The sequence below is a fragment of the Stegastes partitus genome, unplaced genomic scaffold, assembly GCF_000690725.1.
Source record: "Stegastes partitus isolate 25-593 unplaced genomic scaffold, Stegastes_partitus-1.0.2 Scaffold71, whole genome shotgun sequence".
Classification (NCBI taxonomy): domain Eukaryota; kingdom Metazoa; phylum Chordata; class Actinopteri; family Pomacentridae; genus Stegastes; species Stegastes partitus.
Genome location: NW_007577802.1, coordinates 179351 through 193729, shown reverse-complemented (window position 1 = coordinate 193729; position 14379 = coordinate 179351). Strand labels below are relative to the sequence as shown.

The window sequence follows — 14379 nt, the reverse complement described above, 5'->3', positions numbered from 1 at the left end:
AAAATGACACTATTTAACAGAGCCAGAATATGAAAACAGAAAAAAACAATAGATATTCAACTTTCCAGCAGTCCTTGAACTAATCATGCATTACATCCCATTATGTTGGAAAACGTCACCAAATCTTAGCTTGAAATCAGGATAATTTATCATAATCACTTTATTTCTACTTGTGTCATTGAAAAAAATTGTCAACAATAAAACCTTTTGTACCATATTCTGTAAAAAAAAAAAAAAAAGCCAACAAAGCAACGACTGACTCAGTGAGACAGTGAGAAAAACACAGGAACTTTACGGCTGAACTGCAGGTTGTTTACATGGAGTAGATAGGTGGCAAGTATTACAGCAAATTAAAAATGTAAATTGTGGAATACTTATATGTAGTACCTTTCTCTAGTATTGGCCAAACCTGTGGGCAGTTACAGGTTTGTTTGTTTTTTTAATAATAATATTTAAAGAAATTCTAGTCAACACATTTTTGGATTTTCTCAACTCCTAGACTTTAGAGGTGCAGGATTTTACATTGAAGTGAAAAATTAGGTGTGAGTAAAAATGTGACAGGATGGGGGGAAAAATGCCCACAAACTGCTTGGGGTTCAGGGGGTTAAATGTGGAAAGCATACAGTCGTCCTCAAATGTATTCATACCCTGCCAATAAAGAAGGAAAAAAACAGCTGTCACTGAAATATGCTGAAATTGACAAAAGTAATAATAAATAAACATTTAATGGAAATCATAACATTGCTTTTGAATTGTGGTTCAACAGAAATATTGTTTTTTAAAACAACAACAACAAAACAAGCAAACAAACATGATGGGATCCATAAACTAATATTTAGTTGAACAACCCTTTGAGCCAATCACTGCAATCAAGTGTTTTCTGTAACTCTCCATCAGACTTCTGCTCCTGTTGACAGCTATTATGATTTCACTGCAAATCAGCAAAGTGCTCTCATTTGTCTGGGAAAGTTTTAAAAAATATATAATTCTTTTCAACCACAATTCAAAAGCAATGTCTTATTTCACCAAATTAGAATTTAGCAAATGTTTATTTATTATTGCTTTTTTCAGTTTCTAGTTATTTGAGTGTCTATTGTGAATTTTGCCTTTTCTTTAATTGAAGGTCATAAATATAGTTGTATATATAACTGTATGTGCTCCTCTACCCTTAAACCTTAAATTTCTGAGGAAGAATTCTCCCTAAAACACCTTGAAGCTCCCCACTCCGTCTATATTCGTGCTTAAATAAACGCTGATCCATTCACGTGTTTGTGTTCGTGTCTTTCTACCAGGGAACGCCTCGACTCGGCAGAAAAACCTCACCGAGTCCCACTCGGAGGAGCATGTTTGACTAGTCGGCCTCCTCTGCCCTGAAACCCTGCGCTGCTATCGGTCCTCGCTGAACGACGCCTTTACCCACAGCTAGCTGAGGGACTGAATCCCAACCAACCAACCAATGAGATTTCTGGAAATAACTGTTATTTATGAGCACACCTGCCTCCACGACGAGCCCAAAGTGCCCTTCGAACATGAATGTAACCAGCTGGTGCCTCGAGTCCCGTCAGACTGGGGCTGAAAGAATCAGCAGACCACCAGAGTTCAGACCAACATGGACACAAAGTCAACTAAGAAATGCCATGGTGTTTTTTTCCATCTTTTCTTTCCTTTTTTTTCAAGTTTTCTCCTTTTTTTTTCTTATTTTGAAAGCTCAGTGTTGATCATTTAAGAGCACCAACACATCTTCATTGGTGATTTTTTTTTTCTTTTTATTTTGTGAGTACATCAGCAGATGGAGAATCATCCACCCACGTTAGAGGAAACATTTCCTGTATATATCGCTCGCCTCGACATCTCCACATCCAGCTCTTCACTACAACTCACGTGGACGGATGCATCGTCGAATAGGCGTGACCTAGACTGGACAAATTGTACTTTTATACAAATCCTTTGTATCTATTTAAAAAGAAGAATCACAGTATTTTGAATATTTCCTACTTAACGATCCATGAAGTTATATATTTATCAAAGTATAGTTTTTAATGCAGATATGTATTTCATTGTACATACGGTGGTCATAGAGTCTAGTTATTCTCCTTTTCGTCTTTGTGTCCAGTTTCTTTCTCTCTGTCTCTCATGTGTAATATAAGCTGTCTGTCCTCCTCTAGTATTCATTAAGGTACTGACTTTCATCTTCCAATGAGGATTGAAGTGCCTGAAACTTTGCCATGTAACAATAAACATCAATTAAAGAGTCTAAATCATAAAAAAAAGTCCTCTGGCTCTGAGTCTTCGCTGCTAAATGATCACACAGTCAATAGACTTGTTTCTTACCGTCATGATGAAAATCTTTTGGTTTTCATGTTGGAGGGAAAGCTGCAGCTCTGAATAGATCTTCATGTCTGTGGAGCAGGAAAAAAATCATTTTATTCTGCTCATTTTATTTTATTTATTTCCAAAGGCAAAAGGAAAATATCCAGCAATTAGCTACATATTCATAAAAGTCATGTTTTAATGCAAAAGAATAAATAATTAATCAGAATAAAAATCAAAACTGCAGATTTATCTGCTTTTTAAAAAAATCCGATTTATTATTTAAACTTAAGGAAAATCGTGAAAAACAGCCACAAAACAGCATTTCACCCCAAGACACAGAAACATACAAAACAATATCACATGAAGCAAAAGAAGTTGTAAAAAAAAAAATTCATTTAAGCAGAATGAACTGAAACAACAATAATTCACTTTTAATACCAGTAAACAGTTTATTTTTAAAAATCACCTAAAGAACAGAACAGCTGCTCTAATGAACGGCTGGTTGAGAGTTTCATTCATAAAATCGAAACGGGCTGATCAATGCCCTGCTGAAAGATTTTTTTTAATAATATGAATTCACTCTGACAGTTCAGGGTCAGTCCAGTTGACAGTTTCTCATTTTATATGCTCTCGATTTCTTTCTTCGACTTCTCTCTTTGCATCTGAACAATTGAGGAAACGGATGTTTAACTAAATGAAACGTCCTCGCTTCAGAGCTGTTTTTAAATCAGTTTTTTTTGGCCTACACCTTAGATTGTCGCAGAGTGAAACAGTCAGTTCTGTTTTATATGTTTAAATGTCAGGAAATAATGTCGGCTAGAAAGCTCAGAAACTGCCCTGTTGCAGGATATTGCAGATTTGATAACTTCCAGATTAATTTACAGTATTTAGATAACTGAGACAGTTACATCACGAAATAAATACGTATTTGTTTATTTTGCAAAGGACAATAGGTCACGACAGTCTATCTTCGAAATATAGTTTTTGCTCTGACATAAAGATGTCGACAGTGCTGCTGGAAATGAGTTTTTGTCATTTGAGTTTGGAGTGTTTGGAGATCAAGAATCCGACAGCAGAGTCGGTCAGGTTGACAGAGCTGAGCGTCTTCTGACTGGAAGGTTTCCTGAGTGAAAGAGACACAAAACATACAGACTGTTTGTCCTCAGCAGTGTTTTTAAAAAGCACATTTAAAAAAACCAACAACCTGAAATCACCATCTACAATTATTGTAAAATTTGTGAAAATCACTACTTTCTCTTGTGTCTGTGCAGCGTCTCAGTCTTTAATGTGATTGTAATCTTGAGTTTTTCACTGGAAGGAATTCTGGCGTTCTGTCCTAAAAAGACAAGTTTGTGTCTCCTGGAGCTCCTATAATTACCTCGACTTGTGTTAACTTTCAAACCATTAGTTTGTGACTGAAGTCCTGAAATATCAAAATGCATCAGTAAAGTCAAATCTCTGAAATAACAAATGGATGAAGACTTTCAGGTCATTTTTCTCTAAAATAATAACAACCTTTCTAACTCAGCGGTGCTTATGAAGGACTCTGAGTGATCTTCTAACAAACCTGTACAGAGGAACATGGGTGCTGCTGGACATAAGTCCCGTCCTGGAGAGCGTGGTTTTGTGTTTGGGTGCAGGACGGGGGATAAAGCCGAGGTCTCCGGGCCTGTAGCGGGCCAGCTGGAGCTGGAAACTCAACTCTGGGTCCAGAGTTAATTTTCTGTAAAGACACAAGAAGGATGACAAAGATGGAGCGTTTCAAGTTGTTCTCAGTTTGGTTTAACACTGACAGTACAACAGTTCCTTCAAAGCCGCCACTGGTTTACTAATGAAGCATTTAGTGTTTTCACTGTGATGGTGAGCTGCCTTTCTCAGCTTTTGACTCCTTTGTTGTGACCAAATCACTAAAACGTCTCCTAAAAAATTACCGTTAAATGTGGATTCAAGCATATTACAGTCACTGAACAATTTCATATGTAGTTGACTGTTTGCATCCAAGCATCCTGTGAGCAGCTGATTTCATTACTTGGCTGCTGCAGAGTCGGAGTTCTGCAGCTCATTCAGTTGGTCGCTCTCTGCGGTGGAGCTGGTGAACTTGCATCTGTCCAAAACCACCAGCAGCTTCTGCATCAGCCTCTTCTGCTCTGAGTCCTGATCGGTCGGCGCCTCCTGCAGGGAACCGAGCCAACATCAGGAAAATGTTTGAGGCAGAAACAAACCTTGACATGAGCACGGTTAGGGTCAGTGTGTTTTACCATCAGGGCTTGTCTGAGAGTGTCAGCCGCTTCCTGCATGATGCTCTTCATCCTGCTCCTCCTCCTCCTCTCCTCCTGCAGCGCCACCTCCAGACGACTCACCTCGGCTCTGTTTTTACTGCACTGCTCCGACACCAAGGCCCGGTTCTGTCTGCAAACAGGAAGTAGATCTCAGTCGTGTAGCATCTGACTGCAGATCAGGAGTCTCCTGGTTTAAATGCATATGTTATGAATAGTTCAGCATAAACGCTGACCTGAGCTCCTCCACCTCAGCCAGGACTGCTGTGTGTTCAGTGCGAAGCTGCTGGAGCTGTTGAATCCAGTCTTTCTGTTCTGTTTGCAGCTGCTGACACTTTTCTGTGAGCTGCTCCACCGCCTGATGGAGAGAAGATGCTGATTTATGTTGTTTTCAGTGGCTCAATTCTTTTTCAGTTTAGAAACAAGGCACAGGAAGGACTGGCTTATCTAAACTAACTAAAGTTAATTAAAAAAAACTTTCAAAACTAATGTATAAAACTACCGTATGGATCTTCAGACGGCCCAGTTTCGATGCATTACTTGAAGAGCTCCTACAGCTACAAGGTTGTGATCCATAAAGTTGTTCTCTTACCTTCTTGCGGATGCAGCTCGTGCGTGACGTCTCGCTCAGCATTTGTTCCAGGATGTCCACGTCCACACTGAGCCGACCCTTGCGACCCTTCAGGGCAGCGTTCTCCTCCATCAGGACCTGCGTCTGCTCTGACAGCAGGCCAAGACGGTTCTTCACCTCCACGTTCTCCTGCAGCACCGACCTGGTCGTCTCAGGAAGCTTCTGGTCCACCAGCCGCTGCACTTCAGCCGCCATCGCCGCCACATGGCTCTCCATCTCCTTCTCCAGTCTTTTGTCGAGGAACAGGAGGAAGAAGAGACACGGAGGTGAAACTAATGTTCACTTCTGGTGAATGACTGAGGTATGTTTTACTGATGTTTCTTACACTTAGATGTGATTTTTATTAATGATATGGCCACAACTTCCCGCTGCATTTTTAAATAGAAAAGGCTCTGAATACAGTAATTGAAGTGCTATGATCAGAGAGCGGAAGACAGATTCAGATCCTTTACGTAAGCAAAAGTATTAATGCCACACTGAAAATACTCTAGTATTTTACTAGTAAGTAAAAGTCAAGCATTTAAAACATTACATAAGTAAAAGCATTGATTGTGCAGTTAAATAGTCCGTCAGTGTTTTACTGTGATATGTAATGTTTTGAGATTCATATTACTGCAAAGTTGTAGATGTTTAAGCTTGAGCTAATTACTACTTTATATGCTGCTGGTTGTAGTTTAATGTACAGGAATGCATCATTTTCTGTACATTTGTAGTGTTGCGGCCTTTTGAAAGAAGACAGTTTTTTGTGAGCTCAGAAAAAACAGCAATTTTTTTAGTTTTGTATTTTCAGCTAATCCAAGAGGGTTGTTAAATAGTTTATTTAGCTTAGAAAGTTTCTCATCCCGTAAAGGAACAATAAATCCTTCAGGTTATCACAAAGCTTTTCAATATCACCACATTCGGAGATATGTGATTTTAAAATCAAGAATGTGGAATCTAAACAGTGACTTCTAACTAAGGCTGTCAGACAAATGTAGTGGAGTAAAAACCATTCGCCTTTGAGATGAAGTGAAGTACAACAATTAAACTGAATAAACTGGAAATAATCGTGTAAATTACTTTAAATTTGTACATAAGTACTTGAGTAAATGCATTTAGTTAGACTCTACAACTGGCTACAATCACTGATAGAACAAGTTAAGTAAACTCGACCTCCTCTTTTCCAGCAGAACTTTCATCTCCAGGTTGTGAACGTCGTCTTTGTGCTTCTCTTTCTGATCCTCCAGCTGCTTCTCCAGAGACTCCATGTTGGACGTCAGCTCCTCCTTCTGCCTCTGAAACTCCTCCAGACTAGAAAGTTTCTCCTCTGGGAGGAAAGGAGGAGAAGAGGAAAGGAGAATCTAGATTACATTGGGAGTCCAGTTTTTGATTTCGTACAGTTTTTTTCTGCAAATATTTCACCCTTTGGCTTTGCTCACTGAAGTTTAACTTCACCTGTTAGTTTGTTGTTGCGGTGTTTAGTTTGTGGAAGCTGTAGGTTCTTAAACAGAGCAGCTATATTCTCCTCTGTCTATCATGTTAAACAATGAGTTCACAGGACTATATAGACGTAAAAATAGGAAATATATATTAATGGAATAGAGAAAAATATTAGGAACACTTTAATATGATGCAGTCCAGGATACCATGAGCCTAATAGCAAGTGAGGGAATCAGACTTACTTCCTACTGTTCATTATTGCCATGTAATGTAATGTGTAGGAGGTTTTGCGTGTCAAATATTTATAATAATTCTAAAAAAAATCTATTTATTTCTGTGAGGCAGTAAATTGTACATTACATGACATTATAACTTAATTATTTATTTCTGTAATGCAGTGAAGCAGAGGTGCATTAAAAAATAAACAATAGCATTAAATAGTACCTAAAAATCTGACCAATGTACAGTAATTAAGAAATGGTCATTTACAATAAATAGATCAGCTCTTTTAATTCGAGTAGTTATGGTTTTATTCTCTCACCAAGTGTCAGGTTTTCTTTCATAAGTTCATCCAGTCGCTCTTGGAGCTCCTGCCTCTGCTGGCTGTGCTGCAGCTGCAGAGCTTCTTTATCCTGATCCGCTGCCTGTCGCTGATTCTCCAGCCGATCCGACAGCTCGTCCACCTCGTCCTCCTTCTCCAGCAGGGAGCGTTTCAGGTACTCAACTATGTCCTTCTTCTCCGTCTCCAGTGTGCTGCTCTGTGAGATTAAGTGTTTCTTCTGCCTTTCAAGTTCCTCACATTTCAGCTGATATCTGGGAGAGGAACAGGACAGTCTCTTTAGTGATTCACTGTTTCTGCCTTCTGGATTTAAAGCACATTTCCACCTCCCACATGTGTATTAAGGTGAATTTTAGAATACTGGTATTACATTTGATTTGACAGATTTAGTGAAAGCCACTCAAAAGAAGTATGTAAGGATTTTCAGTTCATTTTAGCACTTTGATGTGACTGAAGGGAACTTAACCTAAGAAGTAGGGGTCACCAAAAACTGTAGGAGCACCCTGGTGAACTGTGATCCAACCTGGTGTAAAGTGCACTTATTTTGACTTCAGGGTACCAATAATTCTGCATGGTGATATTATAAGTGTTGTAAGAGTTTTTTTCATGCAGTGGTCAATTCAGATATTTTTTATTTGCTTTCAAAATATGTTTTATTTAAGACTTGTGGAAAGAAAATGTTCAAAATACACATTTAGGTGTTTATTTTTGCTTCACTTTGTCTCTTTACTTCTGTAGATTTCAATTATAATACATTTATAAAATGAGTTACAAAATGACAAAATGACTGGTGGCTCGGTGGTTAGCACTGTTGCCTCACAGCAAGAGGGTCGCCGGTTCGCGTCCCGGTGAGGACACCTGGGATCTTTCTGCGTGGAGTTTGTATGTTCTCCCCGTGCAGCGTGGGTTCTCTTCGGGTTCTCCGGCTTCCTTCCACACAGTCCAAAACCATGTTGAGGTTAATTGGTGATTCTAAATTGTCCGTAGGTGTGAATGTGAGTGTGCTTGGTTGTCTGTCTCTAAGTGTAGCCCTGTGATAGACTGGCGACCTGTCCAGGGTCGGCTGGGATAGGCTCCAGCCCCCCATGACCCTAGTGAGGATTAAGCAGTGTATAGATAATGGATGGATGGAAAATGACTTTGTTTTTGGTTTATTTGTTTGTTTGTTTGTTTGTTTTTACCATACTATGAGCCAGAAATCTCCACTTAAGGAGCACTTAGATACACCAAACTATGATTTCTGGGGAATGACTGAGGTATTTTTTTATGATGTTTCTTCCACCTAAATGTATTCTTCTTTAATGATACAGCCACAACTTCCTGCTGTATTTTTTTTAAATAGAAAAGGTTCTAAATACAGTAATTAAAGTGCTACGATCACAGAGTGGAAGATGGATTCAGATCCTTTACATAAGCACAAGTATAAATATCACACCAGCATTCAAAACGTTACATCATGCAAGATATCCAAACTAAACGTACTGATTGTGCAGTACTTTTAGTTTGGATGAATGATTTATTCATTTCATTTTTACCCATATCTATATTCTGAAGGTTTTTACAGACGGGTTTGTTCATATATCATCACAGCTTTATTTGAGGAATATTTTATCTCTAAAAACACAGCAAATATATATATATATATTTTGTATATTGAATGATAAAAACAGATGCCCAAAGCACCCTCATTAAAAACATTAAAAACACACTAATATGCCAACAAAATTAAACAATATTGAACGTTGAAGTTGTCTTCATACCATGTTCAGACTTCTATAGTAGACATAACCACCAATTAAGGTATTTTTAGATGTTGAATACCTAATTTTCATATTATAAATAACATTACTGACTATTCGTTAAACTACAAAATATTATCCAGTCATAAATAATCAACTGGGGAAGTTTCATGGTGATATTTACTAGTATTAGGGAAAGATTTTACCTTCATCTGTGGTGTCTACCATTCATTTTAATAACACAGAGGAACCACAGGGTTTTTTTCCCCATCGACACTAGAGCAAGTGAACGTCTTAGTGTGGTCTGTTAAATCAGTTCAGCTCAGTTATAGCGTCTGTTGTCTTGGTGCAGGTGTACACACTAATACAGATGCTGGTTTCAAAGTGCTAGCATGGCTAACAAATGACAAGCTAACCTGGCATTCAGCATTACGTAAGTACAATGCTAATTAGTTGTGCTGACGTGATTTTTTAAATGTAAAATTGGAAAAAAAAAAGTTTCCTGCAAAACATTTACTAACAATAATGCATATATTTTCACATTATTATCACACTATTCCCACTTAAATAGCCTGTTTTCCTAAACAGAGAACCGTTTTTGTTGTCGTAGGAAACTTAAAACAGACTCACTGCTCCAACTGGTCGGTCAAATATTTTATCTGTGTCAGATATAAATCCTTCTCTTTGTCGCCAAGACCGGTTTTAACTGCAGGAGTCGCAGAATTATCCTTTTTCGGTGTTTTCTTGGTTTCGTCTTGTTTCTCGCCGGAGTTCTTCTCCTTCTTTTTGGGCATTTTGTCAGAAACAGTCGGCTAAAGTTTCCGCCGGAGAAACTCTCCGTTGCTAGGCAATGATGCCTTCAGGGATGCCTCGAAACAACGCATTCTTCTCACGCTTTGACGACACGCTAAAAATGTGATAATGCGGATTGAATACACATACATCTATTGTATACATATAACATGCATTTCAACTGGTGTTGAATTTTAATATCATATGTTTCAAGTATTGTGATACGCCAGTATTCACTGTGGTTAATATCCTCCTGTTGATTGAATTTACGGACTCCTATAGCCGCGAATGCATCATCAATACAGCAAACAATGAGGAACAATTTAGGACAAAATACAAAATAAACAAAATGCCACAAAATAACAATACAACAACAATAATTAAATAATAATTAAAATAGTCTTGGTATTTACCTTAGTTCTTTGAATATGATCAAATAATGATAAAATAATAATAATAATAAATAAAATAAATACCTAAATAAGTAAATAAATAAAAGGAAAAAAAGAATTGAACAAAAATGAAATCAAATAAAACAGACAAAATCACTTAAAAGCAAGTCCATCAAAAAAGATTGTAAGAGGTGATTAAAAGAAGAAAAAAAATTAAAGATACTGAATATCCTTTTTTCCCCCTCAAAGAAGTATTTAAAATATTTTAAAATAATAATCTCATGGCCAATGTAACACTTTGCAGTTCTTTGTTAAATTGTCCATCATCAAAATAAACCAAATGAAAAATAGGTTTGAACCTCACAACATCAAGTTCTTTCAAATGACTTCCCAAGTCGATAACTGTGTCTGTGTATTTTTTCACTGTTCACATTTAGGCTATTGCTGCAGAATTATGTCTTTGAAAAAAAATATTAAAGGAAATGACTCAGTGTAGGCTACTCATTTTCTATTTCTGTTTTAATATTCGTAGTTGTGGACAACAAAAGCTTGAAATCCATATTTTGTTTCATTCTGATGGTGCATCTTGTAGTGGCAGACAATTTAAAAACAATGTAAATAAAGAAAACAATCTCTGCAACTTAACTAACATTGCATCATCCACATTTCTCACTAGATTTAGTTTACTGACTACTCAAAGTTTAACTTATGGGCCTGTAACTTACCCACAGTTGGCCCCCATTAGCTGAGCTTTGTCTTTATTTTACCCTCCTCATGATTTATACTCAGTGGCTCCCTCAAGTGTTCAGAGCTAGTATTCAGGGAATAACTGAAGCCTGTGTGCTATTAAAGTAACTTGCTACTGCTCATATTTTCCATATCTTTAATTGTTTTCTGCCCCACTCTGTGGCCTGCTGTGGGATGGCTTGGAGAGGAGTAATATAAATGTTAACAGTATTAAACTGCAGACTTTATTGGTGCATTTATTATAAAAATGATCATTATTTCCTCGTGCTTTAAAGCCAATTAAACTCAGTGTTGCAACCCTGCTTTCAGTAACAGCAGCGGGACCAGTGAAGCGTAGCAGCTATTTATCCTGACCGCCTGATTCACTGCTGTGTAAACGGCTGCTTTTTTAAACATCGGTAACTTTTCATACGCCCTCCATTTGGCTGCAGGGGTTTTAATTGGGTGCCTCTGTATCGCACCTCGCTTCACTCCCTGCCTATAAATCCACTCAGCTGACTGACTGGCCAGTGTGGAGGTTAATTCAGTTGGAGCTCAGTCAAGCTTAGTAAATTAATAAGAGAGCATTAATCCACCATGTAGCAGCAGAATAGAAAGAAAAAAATACAGTAAATGTGTTTTAGTAGGAAGATACTCAGATATTACAAACCCAGGGGGAGTATTGTAAGTAATGGTTATAACATATTGACTGTAATAGGCTCAATAGAAGCTGCTGTAAGGAGTGATTCTTCAATTAAGGGACTACTTAGCATCAAGAATGAAGTTAAAACCATATACGTCAGGGTTGTATTTCAGCAGCCACACACTGATGGTTCCTTGTGTTTGAGGGTACAGTTGTATTTGTTTGCTGAAATGTAGCTGTGTTGTATAAACCCAAATAGGAAACTAGTGACGTTTAAATTGACTCTTTAAAGATTTATTAGTGCTTAATGAAAACTGTAAACTAAGCCACTGAACTCTGGATGATTTAACATCTTTCTGGAGAATGCAGCATAGTGTGAGGTGCTTGCTGCAAATGGACAGCTTCAAACAGAGAACTGAATAAAAGAACAGTGAATGAGCAGTTAATGCTAATGTCGCTTGCACTCGTTAAGTTAGAACTGCTCTTACAATTTGTGAAGTGTTGCTAATAGTTGGGGATTTAAAACAGAAGCATGTGTTTTTATTGATGAGCAACTAGAGAGCACAGCTGTTTTGATTAAAAAAAATAATAATAAAAATAACCAAAAGTGTGCAATTAGTGTTTCTGATCAACTCTTCTGACATACAACAGGTTGGAAATAATCACTGGTCCAGTCTTAAGATCTCTAACTCTCTAACTTTATTATTTAGTCACTACTTAATTATTACCTTTGTTGTTTTTTTTTTGTTTGTTTTTTTAAAACTGTATATCATGTAGTACATTGGGCTGCACGGTGGATCGGTGGTTAGCACTGTTGCCTCACAGCAAGAAGGTCGCCGGTTTTCGTCCCGGTGGGGGCACCGGGATCTTTCTGTGTGGAGTTTGCATGTTCTCCCCGTGCAGTGTGGGTTCTCTCCGGGTTCTCCAGCTTCCTCTCACACAGTCCAAAAACATGTTGAGGTTAATTGGTGATTCTAAATTGTCTGTAAGTGTGAATGTGAGTGTGCTTGGTTGTCTGTCTCTAAGTGTAGCCCTGTGATAGACTGGTGACCTGTCCAGGGTGTCCCCTGCCTTCACCCTGAGTCAGCTGGGATAGGCTCCAGCCCCCCGTGACCCTAGTGAGGATTAGGCTGTGTATAGATGATGGATGGATGGATGGATGGATGGATGGATGTAGTACATTTGCATAGTCACAGCACTACGATGGCCCTGAGGTGTAAATGAAACATTAAAAGGGGGGAAAAAAGCAACAATGAACAAAAAGGAGAAATGCAACTTTTCTGAAATGACAACAGCATTTCAGAAAACAGAAAAACAGCAACTTGAATTGTTTTTGTGTGTTTTATGTGTCACATGTTGCATGTTTCTGTGTTGTTTGCTTATAGTTGTGTTTGTGTTGTTTTATGTGTTGTGTTGTTGTTTTGTCCACGTATTCTGAAGGTTTTCAGAGAGAAGCTTGTTCATGTGTCATTCACAGACATACTTCTAAAACATTTTATCATTAAAAACACACTGAAACAATGTTTTATTGTGTCTACAATCCACCTTTTTTCTACCTGTTGAATATATTTTCTGATTTATAGAGAGACAAAAAACAGATCTCCAAACTCCCTCAGTAAAAACCTTTAACACTCATTTTCCAACAAAATGTAGATCATTTAGAATTCTGAAGGTGGCTTTATCCAGTGTTTTTGTGTTTTTCCTGACATGCCTTTTTCCCTCTAACATGTTTAACTATTGTTTTCATGTTTTGTTGTGCTCTTCAATGTTTTTTTTTGTTGTTTTTTTTTTTTTTTTAAATGTGCATTGCTAAAATGATTTACATGTCTGGTGTTGTGCTCTCTAAAATGTTGTTGTGTTTTGTTTGTTTTCTTGCATTTTCTGTGTTGTGCTTTTTAAAATGTTGGTTTTCTTTTCAGGTGTCGTGAAGAAAATTTTGTCTACTTTCCTAAAAAGTTGTGTTTTTTTTTGTGATTTTCTCTTTTAAATGTTTTTTTTTTGTTTGTTTGTTTGTTTTTCTGATTTTGTTTGTCCTGTTTTTTTAGGATGTTGTGTTTTTGTTTGTTTGTTTTGCTGTTGTTTACATTTCTGTTTATTGCTGTTTTCTGTGTCATACTTTCTGAGATGTTAGTTTTCTTTTCAGGTGCTGCTTTATTAAATGTTGTGCATTCATGTGGTGTTTTTTCCTAAAAAACTGTATCTCTCCTGATCGTTTTTTTAGGTGAATCTGTTTGAATTGTTTTTCTGTTTTTGTTTGTTGTTGTGTTTTACTGTGTTGCTGTTGTTTTTCCCTTTTTTTCTAGCAGTGATTTCTTAGTTGGTTTTGTGTTTTTAAGCACTGTTTACTAAAATGTGTTTTTCAGTGTTGTTTTTTTAGGATGTTGTGGTGTTTTGTTGTTTACTAGAAAGTTTTTTGTTGTTTTTTGTGTTGTGCTTTCTGTTGTGTTTTCTTGTGTGATTTTCTTTTAAGTCCTTTTTCCTAGTAAGGTTGTTTTTTTTTTTTGTTTTTTTTTAAATGGTTTGTTTTTGGTTGTGTTTGTATTTTCTCTGCTAAGTTGCAATTAATGCTGTTTTCTGTTTTCAAGGCCGCTCCAGTCAAGTCTGGTCAATTACATGCAAAGTTTGTCCCAAAAACCTCCGCATTTAAAGCAGGTCCCTCTCTCTCTCCTTTTTTTTGCTGTAGTTGGGGAGAAGTTGAACAATTAAAAGTCTGCATGGAACACTGAACTTCCAGTAATTTGTGTGAAAGTGTGAGCAGCAGCAGCAGTGATGCCACCGTCCCAGCAGCTTCTCCCCCGCTTCCCGCTCGTTTCCTCCCACCGCAGCCTGTTGGAGCTCCTGACAGCAGCGGCAGCGGCAGGGCGGGGAGGGCCGCTGACCTTATAGCCT

The 14379-nt window shown here is 37.7% G+C and overlaps 2 protein-coding genes across 5 annotated transcripts in view; one reads left to right on the top strand and one right to left on the bottom strand.

Annotated features, from left to right (window-relative positions):
• Nucleotides 1–2270, top strand: part of kank1a (KN motif and ankyrin repeat domains 1a) — a 73679-nt gene extending 71409 nt beyond the window's left edge. For all 4 annotated transcript variants that reach the window (XM_008276406.1, XM_008276405.1, XM_008276407.1 and 1 more), the window contains exon 12: nt 1293–2270. In XM_008276406.1, coding sequence (XP_008274628.1) covers nt 1293–1355 — 63 coding nt within the window. In that variant the 3' untranslated portion in view covers nt 1356–2270. The remainder of the gene's footprint in view (nt 1–1292) is intronic.
• A 975-nt stretch (nt 2271–3245) lies between these two features.
• Nucleotides 3246–9731, bottom strand: cfap157 (cilia and flagella associated protein 157). The gene is made up of 9 exons (XM_008276402.1): nt 9568–9731; nt 7181–7452; nt 6373–6526; nt 5182–5449; nt 4826–4947; nt 4572–4722; nt 4343–4485; nt 3881–4036; nt 3246–3436 (listed from the first exon to the last, which is right to left on the bottom strand). Exons 1-9 carry the CDS (start codon nt 9729–9731, stop codon nt 3346–3348), a joined length of 1521 nt encoding a protein of 506 aa, XP_008274624.1. The 3' UTR covers nt 3246–3345.
• Nucleotides 9732–14379: the final 4648 nt, after the last annotated feature.